We start from the raw sequence: 18,341 nt of genomic DNA on the forward strand, positions 1-18,341 counted from the left end.
GGTTAAAAATAGAACACAGGGGTAAAATGCAGTTTTTGGTTTACATCTCTGAAACTAAAGCATTTAGAGCAAATCTGACAGGTGCCAAAATGTTCATCAGATTTAGATTTATCTGCCACAAAATTTTCAGATGAATCCGACAACCCATTGTTGGGTTGCTGCCCCTGAGTTAGTAACTTTACTAAAAATTTGCAGTTTTTTGTTATTAAAGGCAGTGCTTTAATGCCTTTCTAGTTGCCGGGTTAATCCTTCCTTCCGCGATATCCAACTTATCTACGTGGGGGGTCATTAGACTCCAAGTAGATCCGGAAATGTTGAATTCTCTCCTCTTCTTATTGCGATATAAAATGTTTTTTGTTCCATTTCATTTACATTGGGAAATAGAGAAACGATCATTGTGTTTTGTTAGTTTTAAAAACTTTTGATATATTAGTATTTTGCATTATAAGCAGTCAACCGATTGACAAACTAGAATTATTTGAATTCCGTGTGGAAAGAGCTCGGGTTAATTTCGAGTGTTATCTGCAATCTAGATGTTTATAAATCATTTCAGTCGTTGATATAATAATTAAAGGTCGACTGAACATGAATTATATTATACAATTTAAAGCGCATTTCTGTTTATGCACGATAACCCGTATAACGTTATTTTCGCAGTTATATAAAGTAGCAAATTATCGTTCCTGAATAGGTGGCGCCGTGGTAGCGGATCCTGTTCCTCTTCTTCCGGTTTCTACACTGTGCAACTATTTCAGTTATATTTTTAATTAACGATGCCAAATACTTGTTGTTGTGTACCTGGATGTCATTTAAGAGGAGGACATGCATTTCCAAATGACTTAAAAAGAAGGAAAAGTTGGATCAACGCCATGGCCCATACGCAGATTGGACGAGAACACGATGATATCGTGGAGTCCATCTCAATCAGCTGTTGTTTGCAAGGCACGTTTTACTGAAAAAGACTACGTGCAGGAAACTATTCATGGTAAAACTCTATTTTCTTTGTGAAATATATAGTTATATATGTAATCGCCATGCGAATAAACCCAAAGTCTGTTTACAACCGCAATTATCGTTTTAGAATAAAAGGGGGTGGGTAATTCAAGACGTCATAATTTTTTGGATTACGATTCAATGTGATCTGTTTGAGATTTTTTGGTGATTGCTACAATTATAATGATTTCTTACAAGAGGTATATCATACTGAGAATTATTTTAGCAGTAATTATGCTAATGTAGTAATGACAGGAATGCATAAGCTATATGCCTCATAGACTTTCTTGAAAAATATCAATGACAATGTTAACAGGAACAAAACAATGACATGCTCTCATCTATATTATAGTTATTTAGGTACAAACAATGTACGTTTGTTGCATAAGTCTCTCATTGTTTGTCCTTTTGATTTACATAACATACATTGAATCAGGCAAACATAGTTTTATCCAGATTGTAATGAATAAATCTAGTTAATATTTCGCCAGGTAGTACAAAGTATACATTGCTAATGGAAGTTCATTTAATTATAAAAAACTAATGTTTTATAACCTTTTTCAGGGCGCAAACCCACCATACAGAGACTTAAGTCTACTGCAATTCCCAGCCTATTTTCCTGGACCAAGCAAGAGACTGAATCGTCCGCAAAAAGAAAAATCAGGGCAGTTTCCTGTGAAAACAAAAGAACTAAACTTGATGAATATTGTAGTAGAAATCTAGAGGAAAGTTTTGATTGTAAAGTTTGTTTTCCTGAAGAAGTCATTCATACTGCAGAAAGGATTTATGACTGTCCACCACCAACTGCCGAGCTAATGTTGAGCTTCACAGATGGAATATAATTAATTATGCAAACACCATCAATGCCTATGTTTTCAGCAGAGAATTTTGAAATGAAGACACGTGACACAGCCATGCATTTTTATACCGGTTTAGAGTTGTATACTAAATTTTTATTTGTTTTGACCACACTTGGTCCAGCAGTACATTGTTTGAGATACATATATTTTCAAATTGATAGGGTGTCAGTTGAAAATCAGTTTTTTTATGACTTTGGTGAAATTGAGGCATCATACAACCAACTTTGAACTGTCTATATTCTAGATTGAATCTAGTGTTAAGAATATTGTGTATACATGGATTGTTTTTATGTCTAAACAGTGGTGTGAGGCTAACACTTGGCCATCTAGTGGTTTAGTCAGGTATTTTTCACCATCCAACTTCAAATTAAAGTTTCCTACGACTTGGATTATTATTGACAGCACAGAATATCCCGTGATAAAACCTAAAGCTCCTAGAGCTCAGGCAACCTTTTCATCAAATAAAAACAGAAACACTGAAAATTCTTGAATGTTCGACACCTGGTGGTTTAGTCAACTATGTCTCTATGTCACATAGAGCGAATTATTGGACTTGGCAAAACATACAAAATTCTAATAAATCCTATGAATGGAACTGAAACAAAACTTTCATCTGAAATAACATTTAGTTGTTTTATGTTGTTTAATTTTAGAACTTGTATTGTGCCAAAGGATGCATAAATAAAAGTGACGCAATGAATTTTGTTCTGATATATATATATTTACAATTACATGCACATGTAAATTGTAATGCATATAAAAATAAGGAGATGTGGTATGATATTCAGTGAGTTTATCAAACTAAAGTGCATAAGAAATGGGTTTAAGCAGTTACAGGTGTTACTGTCACCGTACAATCTCCAACAATGAGAAAAACTCGTACCGTGTAAAAAATTTCAGAGATCTTACAACTAAGTTTTGTTGTCTCACCTTGACTTTGGTGAATTTTTTATATCTGTTGATGTAAATATAAAAAAGAAGATGTGGTATGATTGCCAATGAGACAACTCTCCACACATGCACAAGAGACCAAATGACACAGAAATTAACAGCTATAGGTCACAGTACGGCCTTCAACAATGAGCAAAGCCCATACGGCACAGTCAGCTATAAAAGGCCCAGAAATGACAATGTAAAACAATTCAAACAAGAAAACTAACGGCCTATTTTATGTAAAAAAATGAACAAATATAACAAATATGCAACACATAAACAAACGACAACCACTGAATTACACTTTTATAGGCTCCTGACTTGGGACAGGCACATACATGTACATACAGAATGTGGTGGGCTTAAACATGTTAGCGGGATCCCAACCCTCCCCCTAACCTGGGACAGTGCTGTAACAGTACAATATAAGAAAGAACTATAAAAATCAGTTGAAAGAGGCTAAACTCATCAGATGGATAAATACAAATACAAGTGGACGTGGTCAGGTAGTTGTACATCCAAACAACAAAAAGACACTAAGTACAAATCTGAGAGTACTCGCAGTTACTGACAGCTAGTTCAAAGCCACTAACAACTGATAAAAAAATCTTGCATCTAAGACTAAATTATCAATCCGTAAGCTCCCTTTAGAATTTTATAAATTTTAGATTTTACATTTCTGAGTTATGGGGTTTTATTCATTAAAAAAGGGGGGATTTTCCAGTTTTTGGACAACAACTCAAAAATGCTTTAAGCAGTTCACATGAAACTTTGGTGAATTATTTATAGCTATTGATGTAATCTCCCTATTGATTTTCATAAATTTCAAATATGACATTGAGAAGAAATTGAACTTTATTTGTTTATAGTCTGGCAACAGATTTATTAAGTATTGCACAACAGCACAGTGTATTGCACAACAGCAGAAATCCATGAATTTGAAAATTTTCTTTTTAAAAGTTTGAAATTATTTTGTCTTAATAATAATCTTGGTTCAAGCCATTTAAAACTTCCTGTTTTTCTGTTCAATTTAATTCCTGTATTATCTATGGTATTGATAAATAAAAATATAGTTTTTAGGACATTTGTCATTTTTGATATAACATGATTATCTATGTTCACTTACTTTACAGTTTAGAGTATAAGTATATGAAGTTAACTCACCAGAATGAACCAACCTATGATGGAGAGTTACCAGGAGTAGATTCTTGTGGTTTGTCTGATGGAGAAGAAGATCAGTTTGATTCTGTACAATTTAAAACGAGCAGAGGCTCAAAAATACTCAATAAAATAAGAGGCAAAAGATCAGATAAGGTTAGTTTTGTATCCATATATGTAATTTGGTTTTTAAGTAGTTGCTGAACTAATTCCTGAATTAGTTACTAAGTCACAATGTTATTTAAAGCCGAGCATATTGTATAACCATCTGTTTTTTGTTGATGTCTTTTGGTTATAAGGCATTGGGTTACTGCCTCAGTGACACATACTCCACGTCTCCTTTTACCTGTAATATATTATTATACATCCACTTTAGGAGTAGGGGCTATATTGCATTCATCTTGTCTGTCCCTCTCTTCATGCGTCTGTCCCATGAAGTTTTGATTGCATTATTCTCAGGAACTAGAAATCAGAGCTTCCTGAAATATGATATTAGGCTTGATGTGAGCATGATATACTGTGTGATGCATTTTCAGATCATCACTCATTAACTTCCTCTTTACCAAGTTCCTATACATTTTTACACATAATGGCCATGTTTAAAATATTGGTTTGCATTTCTCAGGAACTACAAATTTGGTATCAAGCTGCATTTGAGCATTTTATACATTTTATGAGTGATCACTCATCCACTTCCTGTTTACTGAATGCTTATATATTCTTATACATAATGGCCTTGTATAAAATTTGGGTCTCAATTTTCTCAGGAACTACATATCAGAACTTCCTGAAAATTGGTACCAAGCTTTATGTGAGCATGCCTTACTGTGGTGCATTTTCAGATTCATTACTCGTCCACTGTATGTGAACTGAATAATTATATTTGTTGTACACATAATGGCCATGATTGAAATTTTTTCACATTTTCTCAGGAACTATTAATCAAGGCTTTCTGAAATTTATAATCAACTTTCACGTGAGCACACTATACTGTATGATTCTTTTTTGCCGCCATCACTTATCAACTTCTTGTTAACTTGATACTTATAGGGGTGGTATCAATAGTGAGCAATACCTCACAGTTCAACTTGTTTTTAACACTTTTCTAGAGTCCATTAGACCTATTTTCATCAGTAAGTATAGGAGGCATTGGTGAAGGTCTGATGAGGTTAAAGATGCGCATGAGAACAAAATGATATAATTTCCCTGCTTTTAGGACACTTTTCAAATTCTAAGTGAAATTGAGAATTTTTTAATGATTTACTTTGATATATATATATCTTTTTTCCATAATTTTTGCTTCTGTCGTATTAGAAACCTTCATTTACCTCTTTATTTATTTTGATCAGCTTTATCGTCCAGTAAGTACTATCACTTAGTTATTTTTATTTGACTTTTTCTCTGTTGCCTTTAATGATTTTACAAGGAAAAAATATTTAAAACTTGAGGTGTGCAATGAAATATTCTAATATAATCAATGAAAAATAAGAGAATTAAGAAAATGTTATGATTGAAAGTTGTAATTAGACATTTCATATTGGCAATTAGTTATGGAAAAAACACTTTAGAAATCTGTAGTCTTGGTCATCATTATTATTGGCATCTGTAGCGGCATTGAATGAAGTGGTGATATTTGACATGGGGAAAGTGGTTACCTTATTTGCATAATCAACACCAACAGTTTTCAGCCTAGATCCCAGATCCCTTAAAAATTGCACACATATTGAAGTTGTTTAAAGGAATATTACCCTGAATTGCAAGCTTTGGGAACTTATCTTTTTTTTTCAGTACCAATTTTGTGTTATCAACTCCTACAATTTTTAACCACGATCCTTGAAACTTCACAGAACGGTTGCAAACCTGTTGAAGTTGTGTTCTTGCTGTTAAGGAATTGAGGGGCATTAAGTGTTACCCCTGTCCGTCCCTGTCCCGTCCGTCCGGGGCATCTGTGGCCCATAGACACATTCTCCATTTTTTTTTTTTTTTTTTTTTAATTTTCCTTAACTTCTTGTACCATAACTTAAGTTGAATGGATCAATTTACTGGAAACTTTACATAACTATTGGAATTGGTGAAAGGAAGAGCCCTTTTGATTTTGAAAATTTCTGATTTGTCATTCCAGAGATATAGGTCTTAACCATCAGATTAAGGCAACTTTTGACATGTCTAGCGTGCTTGTATCAAATTACTACACTCTTTTATTGTTGTTGGAATTGGTAAATGTCTTTTGATTTTGAAAATTTTCTGGCTTGTCGTTCCAAAGTTATTGGACGTTTAACAGTCATATTTATGACTGTTTTGTATAGAGCCATTTTTCTAACTTCTGACTAGATGCTTTCTTAATACATGTAATCCATTTTATTCTCGCAACAATTTCAATATACACAAGACACGCATATTACTCTTGGCACAGCTGTTAATTTACAGTTAATATTTCGATGTATTTAAATGTTAATTATAGACCATTCTGACATGTTTAAGAATCATTCTATGAAACCCAGCCATTTGTGTGTATGATCCATTTTTAAGAAGTTAATGGTCTGAAACTTAAATAAAATTGAAGTCATGTGAAGAGAACACATGTTTGATAGCCTTGTAGTACCATACCTGCCAACTTCCACGATTTAAGGGTGAACTACAAACTTTGATGCTTTTTGTAAACATAGGTTACATATAAAAGACAGACTCAAAAGAAACCATTGTTATCTTGCACTTGTTCTTTAGGCATGGGGAACTGAAATATTTTCAAATTTTCAAAAGCACTTTTATAAAAAAAAAAAAAAAAAAAAGGATAATAGTTCATTTCACTCAAATGGTAACTCCAGACATTTTATGACCATGGCACATAAATCCTGCATATCTTTAGTGTTCATTTCACTTTGATTTTTTGTTAATGTATTTGGATATATATCCTAGTTCCATTTTTTGTTCAGTTTTGTTGATTGTAATCTCCCCATCAGGAGTTATTCATATTTTCTACATTAGTTTTGAAAATGTAAGACACACTAAAGGTATTAGGAACAGGAAAAAGACTGATTCAGGAAGTTTAAATGTAAATTTAAGAATCTGATACTCAGTTCAAGATAAATTCTCTCTTCAAGGTGGAGATTCTATATATCAGACTGATTGTTTGATTCCTTAATGTCCAGTGGCAAATATTTCATCCATATTCAGGACTGATACTTGTACAGTCAAAGAATTATCACATTATGCCCCCGCTATAGTGGAGGGGGCATTAAGTTTTACCCTTGTCCGTCTGTACGTACGTCCATACGTTCCAAAATTGGTTTCCGTTCTCTAACTTTAGTTTGCCTCAACCAAATATTATGAAACTTATACACGATGCTCATAACCACAAAACACAGATCCAGTCTGATTTTTGGTGGCGTCACTTTTACCGTTCTAGAGTTATGCCCCTTTACAAATGGAAAAATTGCTTAATTTTTTGTTTCTGTTCTCTAACTTTAGTTTGCCTCAACCAAATGTTATGAAACTTATACAAAATGCTAAGTACAACAAAACACAGATCAAGTTTGAATTTTGGTGGTGTCACTTTTATTGTTCTAGAGTTATGCCCCTTTACAAATGGTAAAATTGCTGAAATATTCGTTTCTGTTCTCTTACTTTAGTTTGCCTCAGCCAAATGTTATGAAACTTATGCACAATGCTAATTACCACAAAACACAGATCAAGTTTGAATTTTGGTGGTGTCACTTTTACCGTTCTAGAGTTATGCCCTTTACAAATAGAAAAATTGCTGAATTTTTCGTTTCGGTTCTCTAACTTAAGTTTGCCTCAACTAAATGTTATGAAACTTATGCACAATGCTAATTACCACAAAACACAGATCAAGTTCGAATTTTGGTGGTGTCACTTTTACCGTTCTAGAGTTATGCCCTTTACAAATGGAAAAATTGCTGAATTTTTTGTTTCGGTTCTCTAACTTAAGTTTGCCTCAACTAAATGTTATGAAATGTATACACAATGCTTATTACCACAAAACTCAGATCAAGTACAACTTTGGGTAGCGTCACTTTTACAGTTCTTGAGTTTTGTCCCTTTATAACGTTATATGCAAGCGGAGGCATCATCTGTGTACCATGGACACATTCCCCATTTATTTTTGTTATGTTTTGATGTGCTTTTCTTGATGAACCTTTATTTGAAATGCTCAAAGTCAAGTGTAGACCAAAGAATTTAAAAAGAATAGCAAAAACTAGTGAATATTGCTTCATGAGAGATCATGGAAATCTTACTTGAGGATGTCTCAGATTCTTACCTTTAACTTTCAAAATATTGGATGATTTTTGTCTCACCTTGACAGAGTCAAAAAGCGAGACATAGGTATTCTGTTTCCGGCTGTGGCATCGTCAACAATGTATTAGTTTGTGATTAGGTCTAGTTTATGGGGAGCCACTAGTAGTAGGTCAATGATATTTGGTATGCAGTTGTATAAGCATTGGCATATCTCATTTCCATGGAGAATATTTGGCCCCGCCTTCTCAGTCATGATTTATCGACTTTGAAACCTTTGCTTAGTTTACATGTATTAGTTTGTGATTAGATCAGTTTAAGATGAACTGCTAATGTTAAGTCAATGATATTTGGTATGCAAATTTATTTTCCATTTCCAAGTATCATTTCCATGGAGATTATATAGCCCCACCCCCTCTTCATGGTTCATTGACTTTGAAACTTTTACATAGTTTACAAGTTAATGTTTGTGTTTAGGTTTGTTTAAAGGGAATGACTTATAATAAGTCAATGGTATTTGGTATGCAGTTGTATTAGAATTGGCACAACTCATTTCCATGGAGATTGTTAAGCCATGTACCTCAGTCGACTTTGAATATTTGCATAACTTACATGCTAAAGTGTTGCTATTTTCATTTCAACATTTGCATAGTCAAAATTACAAAAAGGCGAGACATATCTCTGTGATTACAGTTTATTTACAACAAATTTGGTTCCTAAACACAAACAAATTTTCAAAAACAAGATTTTGTATACTTAAGGTCACACGACTACAAAACATAAGGTTTATTATTATGAACTTTTGATGGTTGAACATAATTGGCAGGTCATAACTTTATTATAGATGTAAAAATGAAGCATTTCAATTTTTTAATTGAAATGGGAAAAATTAAATCAAAATTGACTTCTTTTCTTCTCAGTCCAATGTTTCATGTATCGTCTTTAACCATTACCTTGCATGGCAAGAAAATAGAAGTTTGCTTATACATAGCAAGAGATAGAAATGCTGTTTTAAATATGGCATGAAAAATAATGTTGTTTATTCTTAAATAATAATTATTGCAGGATGACGAGAATCCATTTGAGACGGGACGTTCTGAGAAAATACCTCTAACGTAAAGACAACAGACATTGTTTTATTCCTAGATGGCCTTATGTATCTGTCCAGTTCAACAAAAATGAAATCCAGTAGCTAACATGTGCTGATGCTTTTATTGTCAAGTCACCATTGTCTCAATGTTATATTGAATGATCATTGATGTATTCATGTATAGTTAAGTAACAGAGGGTCTTTCCTTAATAGGGAAAATATATTACCATCTTAGGTACCAGCACAAGGTACCAGAGTGTATTCCTCGTGACAACAGTACCTTTGGATTTACATATTTATTTTCTAGTTCATCATATATTTTTAAGCAGAATTGTAAATTGTCAAAATGATTGATATTATTTCAGTAAAATTTGAGTTTCATTTATTTTCTTTTTTATTTGAAATTGCCAAATGATGTTATACATGTGCATATATCTGTTTAATTGTTGGTTGTCACAACCTCTCCAAATAAATTGAAATATTTAATTGATTTAATTGACACAGCACAGTTCAACAAATGTGTTGAAGTATTATACTAGTATGTAAAAAGGCATATATTTTAGGTTGAATTTTGTCATAAAGCTAGACACTGGGACCAGTATTTTTTTTTTTTAATTCCAATGTTTTCAGTGGAAGGGACCCATTTCATTATTTTCTGAACAGATACACAATGTATCAACTTTTTTTGTGATTTTGTTTTTCTATGTAAATGGCATATACATATTTGATTGAATTTATTTTACAAATTTATTTACTGGTATAATTTATAGATAGACTGTTTTCAGTAAAAACACTTTGTTGTGGAAATACAAGAAATTCTGTTGTATTTTATATAGAACCACACAATATACTATATTGAAAACTATTTGCCATTAAAATATATGTAAATCTGTTCATACCTTTCTAGCACAAATTGATTAAATACCTTTCATAACTTTCAGACATCAAATTATGATAATAAAAAACTGAAATCAAACCATATCTAAAACATTAATTATCATTGCCATTTAGAATGAAATTTTTGTAAAATGCATAATTACCAGAACATTAATTTTAAGTTAATTGTTTGCATGAATCATAAAAGATTTTTTTCAAATTAATTTGATCGCAATTATTTACTAATGAATCAGCTAGATAGTATATTTTTCTTATTTCTTTTAAGACAAAGAAAGTAGAATCGTAGGTGCTTTATAATGTTAGTTTTCTTGTATTATCAATCATGTTTTACAGAGTTGTGACATAGTTTTTGTGTAATTATTATTATTTCCATGTCTGATTATCTCTGTGAGAGAGAAAAGGAAATCCATTTTACTATCTGTTTTTGTCGAGCCTGCGACTTTTGTCGCAGAAAGCTCGACATAGGGATAGTGATCCGGCTACGGCGGCGGCGGCGTTAGCTAACTTCTTAAAAGCTTTATATTTTAGAAGGTGGAAGGTCTGGATGCTTCATACTTTGTATATGGATGCCTCATGTTACGAAGTTTCTGTCAGTCACATGTCCAATGTCCTTGACCTCATTTTCATGGTTCAGTGACTACTTGAAAAAAAAGTTAAGATTTTTTGTAATGTTAGATTCTCTCTTATTATAAGTAATAGGATAACTATATTTGGTATGTGCGTACCTTGCAAGGTCCTCATGCCCGTCAGACAGTTTTCACTTGACCTCGACCTCATTTCATGGATCAGTGAACAAGGTTAAGTTTTGGTGGTCAAGTCCATATCTCAGATACTATAAGCAATAGGTCTAGTATATTCGGTGTATGGAAGGACTGTAAGGTGTACATGTCCAACTGGCAGGTGTCATCCGACCTTGACCTCATTTTCATGGTTCAGTGGTTATAGTTAAGTTTTTGTGTTTTGGTCTGTTTTTCTTATACTGTATGCCATAGGTCTACTATATTTGGTGTATGGAATGATTGTAAGGTGTACATGTCTAGCGGGCAGGTGTCATCTGACCTTGACCTCATTTTCATGGTTCAGTGGTCAAAGTTAAGTTTTTGAGTTTTGGTCTTTTTTTCTAGTACTATATGCAATAGTTCAACTATATTTGGTATGTGCGTACCTTGCAAGGTCCTCATGCCCGTCAGACAGTTTTCACTTGACCTCGACCTCATTTCATGGATCAGTGAACAAGGTTAAGTTTTGGTGGTCAAGTCCATATCTCAGATACTATAAGCAATAGGTCTAGTATATTCGGTGTATGGAAGGACTGTAAAGTGTACATGTCCAACTGGCAGGTGTCATCTGACCTTGACCTCATTTTCATGGTTCAGTGGTTATAGTTAAGTTTTTGTGTTTTGGTTTGTTTTTCTTATACTGTATGCCATAGGTCTACTATATTTGGTGTATGGAATGATTGTAAGGTGTACATGTCTAGCGGGCAGGTGTCATCTGACCTTGACCTCATTTTCATGGTTCAGTGGTAAAAGTTAAGTTTTTTGAGTTTTGGTCCTTTTTTCTAATACTATATGCAATAGTTCAACTATATTTGGTGTATGGAAATATTTTATGATCTATTTGGCAGTCACACAGGTTTTATTTGACCTTGACCTCATTTTCAAGGTTCATTGCTCAGTGTTAAGTTTTTGTGTTTTGGTCTGTTTTTCTTAAACTATAAGCAATAGGTCAATTATATTTGTTGTATGGAAGAATTGGTAGCTGTACATGCCTGCCTAGCATGGTTCATCTGACCTTGACCTCATTTTCATGGTTCATTGGTCAATGTTTAGTTTACTTGGTTAATGTTAAGTTTATGTGACAGTTGTAATAAAGCTTTATATTTAGGACTATCAACATAATATCAATGATTAGTAAAGAAGGCGAGACATTTCAGCGTGTGCACTCTTGTTTAATATTTTGTTAAAATTAGATGCTTATCTCATATAGTTATGTATTCAATATATGGTGCTGTTGAAGCTTATAGTTGTGTCAGAAAAGTGAGGAAATTACGTTTTCTTCTTCTTTTTTTTTTCGGGGGGGGGGGTGGTTTGGGGACTGCGGAAATCTGATAAATGGCTTAAAGTAAAATGTCTGTATTTCAGCTTGTGACTGAATATCCTGAATGGTTTCTTCATTCACTATCTAGTTATGACACATGAATTCAATTACATACTTAAGGAAAACATAGATACTTTAAAATGGGCTTGTTGTTGACACCACTAAAATGTCAGTATACTTTTGTAAGATTTTCTTTGAAAAGCCCCCCACAAAAAATGCATGTTTGTAAATAGGAGCTTGTTTTCAAATTTAGGAAATATTTTTGTCCCAAACTTTTGTTTCATAATTTAAATTATTTACAAAGTTCTAACTTTACATTGCTTGCTTACATGCATAGTTGACCAGTTTGTTTTTGTATTTCTACAGGTCTTTTAGTCATTATTTTGTTGGATATTTTTATTTAACTTGTTAAAACACCTATAGGTTGTGAGTTTAAAATGTTTTCCTTTTATATAGTTTATTGTTTTTTGTTTATTTACAATTTTGGGGTAATGGTTGTGTGTAATATTTTTTTTTTTTTTTTTTCTCATTTAATAAAAAGCAATCAAATTTGTAATTTACATGATAAAAGAACTTTATACTTTTGTTTTTATAAACACTTGATGTTGTACTAATGAGTTAAGGTTTTGTTTAGGTGTATAATTTTAATTATGTTAACGATATAGAAGTTGTTCTATTTATTGTCAATCTTTCTGTTATTGTCGTTGTTATGGCTATATATTATCAGTTTCGTGAATGCTCAAAACTTTTTTTGAAGATCTGACAATCTGTAAAGATTTAAAACTAACCTTTATATATTTTGTTATAAATAGTTTCATTGAAGATAATGATCTACAATAATTTTGTTTAATTCACCGTTTCAGAATCTAATGCATACTGGGTAATACTTTCAAAAGAATACACTTAAATGTTTTGATTGGCTAACAACACCCAAAACAATGGAAATTTAACCAATGGGATGACATTATTTTCATTTTTATGATAAGAACAATGAAATGAATAGTCCTTTGATTCTGAAATGGCAAATTTTAAAATTTTAAAATCAGTTAAAATTGTTTTTCTTTTTTTTCTGTTTTTTTTTTTTTTAAATGTATACCCGAGTTTGGTGTTGTGTAAGATATTAATAATGAGAATTTTTCAATGATATAATGTATGATTATCTGTCATCGTGTTTATGATAGCAGTGCAAAGAACATGGTAAAGGAGTCTTGAGTGTACAAAAAAGATTCAATGATCAGAGTTGGACATTGGATTTGAAAAAAATAGCAAAATATGGAGAAATTCAAGTGCCATATTTTTGGGTACCTTTGCATTTGTACCTAATGTTGTTATATTAAAAACTCATCATTTTGTCCATGTTTTAATTTACTAATTCAAGTTCTAATCCTACTTTTTATACGACCGCAAAAAAAATTTTGTGGTCGTATATTGGTATGACGTTGGCGTTGTCGTCCGAAGAAACATTAGTTTTCGCACTCTTAACTTTAGTTTAAGTGAATGGATCTCAATGAAATTTTACCATAAGGTTCAATACCACAAAAGGAAGGTGGGGATTGATTTTGGGGGTTATGGTACCCACAGTTAAGGAATTAGGGCCCAAAAACAAGCATTTTTGTAACTTCCAGACATACTGTATAGTGGGTTATTTTCGCGGGTGTAAAATTTCGCGATTTAAGGGCTACAAAGTATACGAAAAATTTTAGCGGTTTTTATTTTGGCGGATTCTTTAATCCCGATTAAATATTTTTGCGGATACTGAAATGGTTGCAGTTAAAAAGTTGTCTATTGTTATGGTTAAATGATTGTTTTACCTGCATGACGTCTCATTTATTGAAAATATTTTGATACAGTTAATCAATAGAATACCGGTACATAGTTATTTGTCACAGGTGTACAAACTTCTTGTAAATGTGAGATTGATTAGTTACGAAATTGACCGGCCCTTTGATGTACTGATTAGATTATAAAATTTTCATGAGTGATGACTTGCAACTCTTATATAATTTGACACTAATTAATAAGGATAAAATACCTGACAGCGTACCTTACACTTTTATATTATCATTTATTTTATTATGTAACCAATAAACTAATTAACACCTGACAACCAGTGAACAATGGCCTTTGCAATTTATGTTGTTGAAAATAACATCAACCGTTATCGATCCGTCGAAAGGGAAAACATAGATAGTTTACAAAACGTTTTAGCTATTAGAAAGTATCGAACGTATGCATAAATTTTCGCGGAATTTATTTTCGCGATTACCCTTGACCTGCCAAAATAAGCGAAAATAACCCGCTATACGGTAACTTGTGTGTTAGTGTATGGATCTCTCTGACATTGTACCACAAGGTTCCATATCACAAAGGGAATGCTGGGATTGATTTTGGGGGTAATTGCCTCCAAATTTTAGGAATTAGGGGCCAAAAAGGGGCAAAAAACAAGCATTTTTCTTATTTCATGACAATAACTTGTGTGTAAGTGTATGGATCTCTCTGACATTGTATCACAAGGTTCCATATCACAAAGGGAAGGCTGGGATTGATTTTGGGGGTAATTGCCTCCAACTTTTAGGAATTAGGGGCAAAAATCAAGTATTTTTCTAGTTTCCAGACAATAACTTGTGTGTAAGTGTATGGATCTTTTTGAAATTGTACTGCAAGGTTCCATATCACAAAGGGAAAGCTGGAATTGAGTTTGGGGGTAATTGCCCAAAAAGTTTAGGAATAAGAGACCAAAAAGGGGCCAAAAATAAGCATTTTTCTAGTTTCCAGTCAATAACTTATGTTCAAATGTATGGATCTCTCTGAAATTGTACTGCAAGGTACCATACCACAAAGGGAAGGCTGGAATTGATTTTGGGGGTAATTGCCTCAAAATTTTAGTAATTAGGGGCCATAAAAGGGCAAAAAAACAAGCATTTTTCTAGTTTCAGGACAATAACTTGTGTGTAAGTGTATGGATCTTTAGGAAATTGTACTGCAAGGTTCCATATCACAAAGGGAAAGCTGGGTTTTAGTATGGGGGTAATTGCCCTAAACGTTTAGGAATTTGGGGCCAAAAAAGGGCCAAAAAAACAAGCATTTTTCTAGTTTCCAGACAATAACTTGTGTTCAAGTGTATGGATCTCTCTGAAATTGTACTGCAAGGTACTATACCACAAAGGGAAAGCTGGGATTGAGTTTGGGGGTGATGAATCATAAGGGGGTTCAAAAAATTGGGGGTGGATTTTTTTTTCCTTTTTTTTCTTTAAAATTTTCCATTTTAAATTGGTTATTTCTGATTTATATATAAAAGCAAATAATAATGATATGGTTTGAATAGGTTAATTAAAAATTTTCAAGTTCTTGCACCACTTTCATTCTGTGTGAGAAACCTATGCTGTGTCAAATATTTAATTACAATCCAAATTCAGTGCTGTATCAAGCTTGAATGTTGTGTCCATACTTGCCCCAACTGTTCAGGGTTCGACCTCTGCGGTCTTATCAAGCTGCGCCCCAGCGGAGCATTTTATTAAGTTATAGATCAACATATTTTTTTGTTTTTGCTTTATCTATAAGTTGTGCCAGTTCTTTATATTTTACAGATAACAATTGTTGCAGAAAAATACATAACATTTATATCAATTTACTTTTACACTTTATCTGTACACATGTTTAGAAGAGAAGGATTGTAATAATAATCATAGAATAACCAGTTGTGGTCTTGGAACATACAATTTGATTGTAAAAGGCTAAGAATAAGGTAAAAATGCAAGGTTTGTTAAAGCATTTCTATCCCATTTTGTACCAAGTTCAAATAAAATTTATATCTGAGAAATGTATGATTATCCCTTTATCCTGCAATGCTAAACTCTTCAAAAATTAACTACCGGTATGTTTAAAATTACTTAAATGTGTCGATTTCAAATTCAGAATAAAATTCTACAGAAACATAATTAACTGCATAAATAAGGCCTTATATGGGCAGTGACTATATATGACAAACTTGAGAGGCTACAGAGAAAGTTTTTACATTGAATATCAATACATATTAATTTCTAAAACAGGTCTTATTGCTCAAATACAAACTTATAAGGTTTCAAATAAACCAACTTTGAAGAAATCATAGATTGCAGCACAGTTAGATTGGGGAAATGTAAAATTGGCACAATTGTATACTGTTCTTAAATTTTGGTACAAACTTTATAGAATTGCAGAAAAGAGAAATGAAAGCAGTTATTGCAAGAAGGGATATATTTTTTTATTTTAAATGATGAAAGCAAAATGGAAAAATGGAAATAAACATCAATTAAAAAAATATCAATACTCACTCCAGACAATTGTAACATAGTGGTAAGGTTTTGCGATGGGTAAATACTTTTTTCACATATATTTGTAAACAAGATGCTCAATGAATCTGAAAGGGCATATGAAGACTTCTGAGTCATTGCAATATATTTCTGTCTAGTTTATTATATTTTATAATTTCTGTATAAGAATCTGTCATATTATAACATGTTAAATAAGGAATTTTTTCCAATGATAATCATACTAAATGATCACAAACTGATCTAGAATGGTTCACAAAGTTTAAGTAGATTTTCATGGTAGAAATGTGAAAGAAGATTGTTTGATAATTATATTGATCAGTTTGAAGGCATCTGAACACTTGATTCAGAAGTCTTCTGAATTTGACTGTTATTCAGATCTTTAAGTGACCACATGGCTATTTTTGGTACTGATGAATAAATGGATCATCGTTTATCATTGTGTTATATTTAAAGCTACATTGGACCAATTCAGTAATTATCAAGTTGTGTTTTACATATTCTTAATGAAGCAAGGTACATGGATGTTTGGACTCCAGGAGTAATTTGTTTTCTTCTGTTTGGTTTGTTTTGTTTGTTGGGGTTTTATGTTGTTTTATTTTTTCTAAGGTGGGAGGGATCAATGATCTAAATGTTTCAAATGGGGTTGTCTGCAATCTTGTTTTCAAACAGGAAACAATATTTTTCACCTTAAATGATTTTTTATAACAAAAATTGCATCTGCATTAGATTTTTCTTCATAAGAAGAGCAGAAGGAACAGTATTTTAGAGGGGTTTAGGGTTTCCAGACAAAATTCAAGTATTTTGAATTGAAGGTAACTTTAAGAAAATTACTTTTATATTACTAAGAATTCATACTTTTGCCATTAATTATAAACATACACACATATTCATACAAACAAATGGATTTTAGCCAAAATTAAATTGGAATCACTTCAGACCCTATCCTCTTTTTTTGGTTTTATGATAACATTTTGATAATTAGATCTAAAAAAAAATTCAAAAGCAAAATTTGCCATTTTTGAATGTGCATCATCATCATTTACAATACATTTAATAATGTAGCTGCCAACAATGAAGGGATCTGAAAATATTTTTGTATTCCTGTCATAGTAATCATATTTCTTGGACGCAAATATCACAGGTATAATTCTGACTTGGTCCATTTGTATTTTTGCAAAATATTTACACATATAATTTACAAGGGTATTGTATTAATCACTGTAAGCTTTCTCATCACCCATACTCAGTTAATCAGTGCAATATAAGTAGAATCTCTATTACACATGTATTACATATGTAGGTTGTCTATTACACATGTAGGTTGTCTTAGCATTCCACCTTTACATTCCTTTTTTGTTACTTTTGGTCATTGTTTACTAATTTATAAGGCTAATACATATAATATGTCAATAAAAAGTTTCTTTTATTATTAATGTTGTTACCTTATTGTTCTCTTGTCAATGTTATGGCTACAGAGACTGTACACACTTTCCGGTCTCTGTACCTTTAAAAATCATTTAGTACGTTGGTTGCAATGAAATAAATCCAATGATTTCCTTCCTCTGATGTCATACATCAATGGATGTTGTCAAGACATAATCAATGACGTAGCATCAAAAAAAATTGAGAATGCATACAAAAATAGTTCCTTGCATTTTCTACTTTATTTCCCAGAAAGTCAATGTAATAAAAAAGAATAACTAACCCAAGAATTCAAATATCTTAAAATATTCAACTTGTGAC

The 18,341-nt window shown here is 32.3% G+C and overlaps 2 protein-coding genes and 1 long non-coding RNA gene across 5 annotated transcripts in view; all 3 read left to right on the top strand.

Moving 5' to 3' along the window:
• Positions 1 to 9,669, top strand: part of LOC127706914 (endosome/lysosome-associated apoptosis and autophagy regulator family member 2-like) — a 68,372-nt gene extending 58,703 nt beyond the window's left edge. The window contains exons 21-23 of one of the 2 annotated variants that reach the window (XM_052211662.1): positions 3,920 to 4,100; positions 5,054 to 5,077; positions 9,264 to 9,669. In XM_052211662.1, the coding sequence (XP_052067622.1) occupies positions 3,920 to 4,100; positions 5,054 to 5,077; positions 9,264 to 9,317 (259 nt within the window). In that variant the 3' untranslated portion in view covers positions 9,318 to 9,669. The remainder of the gene's footprint in view (positions 1 to 3,919; positions 4,101 to 5,053; positions 5,078 to 9,263) is intronic. The other variant, XM_052211742.1, reaches the window with a different exon arrangement.
• On the top strand, positions 646 to 2,553 carry LOC127708404 (uncharacterized). Its single transcript, XM_052213311.1, has 2 exons — positions 646 to 985; positions 1,558 to 2,553. The coding sequence occupies exons 1-2, from the start codon at positions 901 to 903 to the stop codon at positions 1,833 to 1,835; spliced, it is 363 nt and encodes a 120-aa protein (XP_052069271.1). The 5' UTR covers positions 646 to 900; the 3' UTR covers positions 1,836 to 2,553.
• Positions 9,670 to 10,607: 938 nt separating the features above from the next.
• LOC127708498 (uncharacterized) lies at positions 10,608 to 18,027 on the top strand. Of its 2 annotated transcripts, none has more exons than XR_007985298.1 (2): positions 10,608 to 11,085; positions 11,233 to 18,027. It is a non-coding gene; the product is annotated as an uncharacterized LOC127708498 (long non-coding RNA). The 2 variants fall into 2 exon arrangements; XR_007985294.1 differs by having other exon boundaries at positions 11,526 to 18,027.
• Positions 18,028 to 18,341: the final 314 nt, after the last annotated feature.

This window comes from Mytilus californianus, unplaced genomic scaffold (assembly GCF_021869535.1).
Source record: "Mytilus californianus isolate M0D057914Y unplaced genomic scaffold, xbMytCali1.0.p SCAF_1, whole genome shotgun sequence".
Lineage (NCBI taxonomy): Eukaryota > Metazoa > Mollusca > Bivalvia > Mytilida > Mytilidae > Mytilus > Mytilus californianus.

What these genes read in the sequence shown, in the direction of transcription:
- LOC127708404 (XM_052213311.1), top strand. Translation starts at nt 901, where the DNA reads ATGATATCGTGGAGTCCATCTCAATCAGCTGTTGTTTGCAAGGCACGT. An exon ending in CGTGCAGGAAACTATTCATG is followed by an intron (nt 986 to 1,557) that starts GTAAAACTCTAT and finishes AACCTTTTTCAG; the next exon opens with GGCGCAAACCCACCATACAG.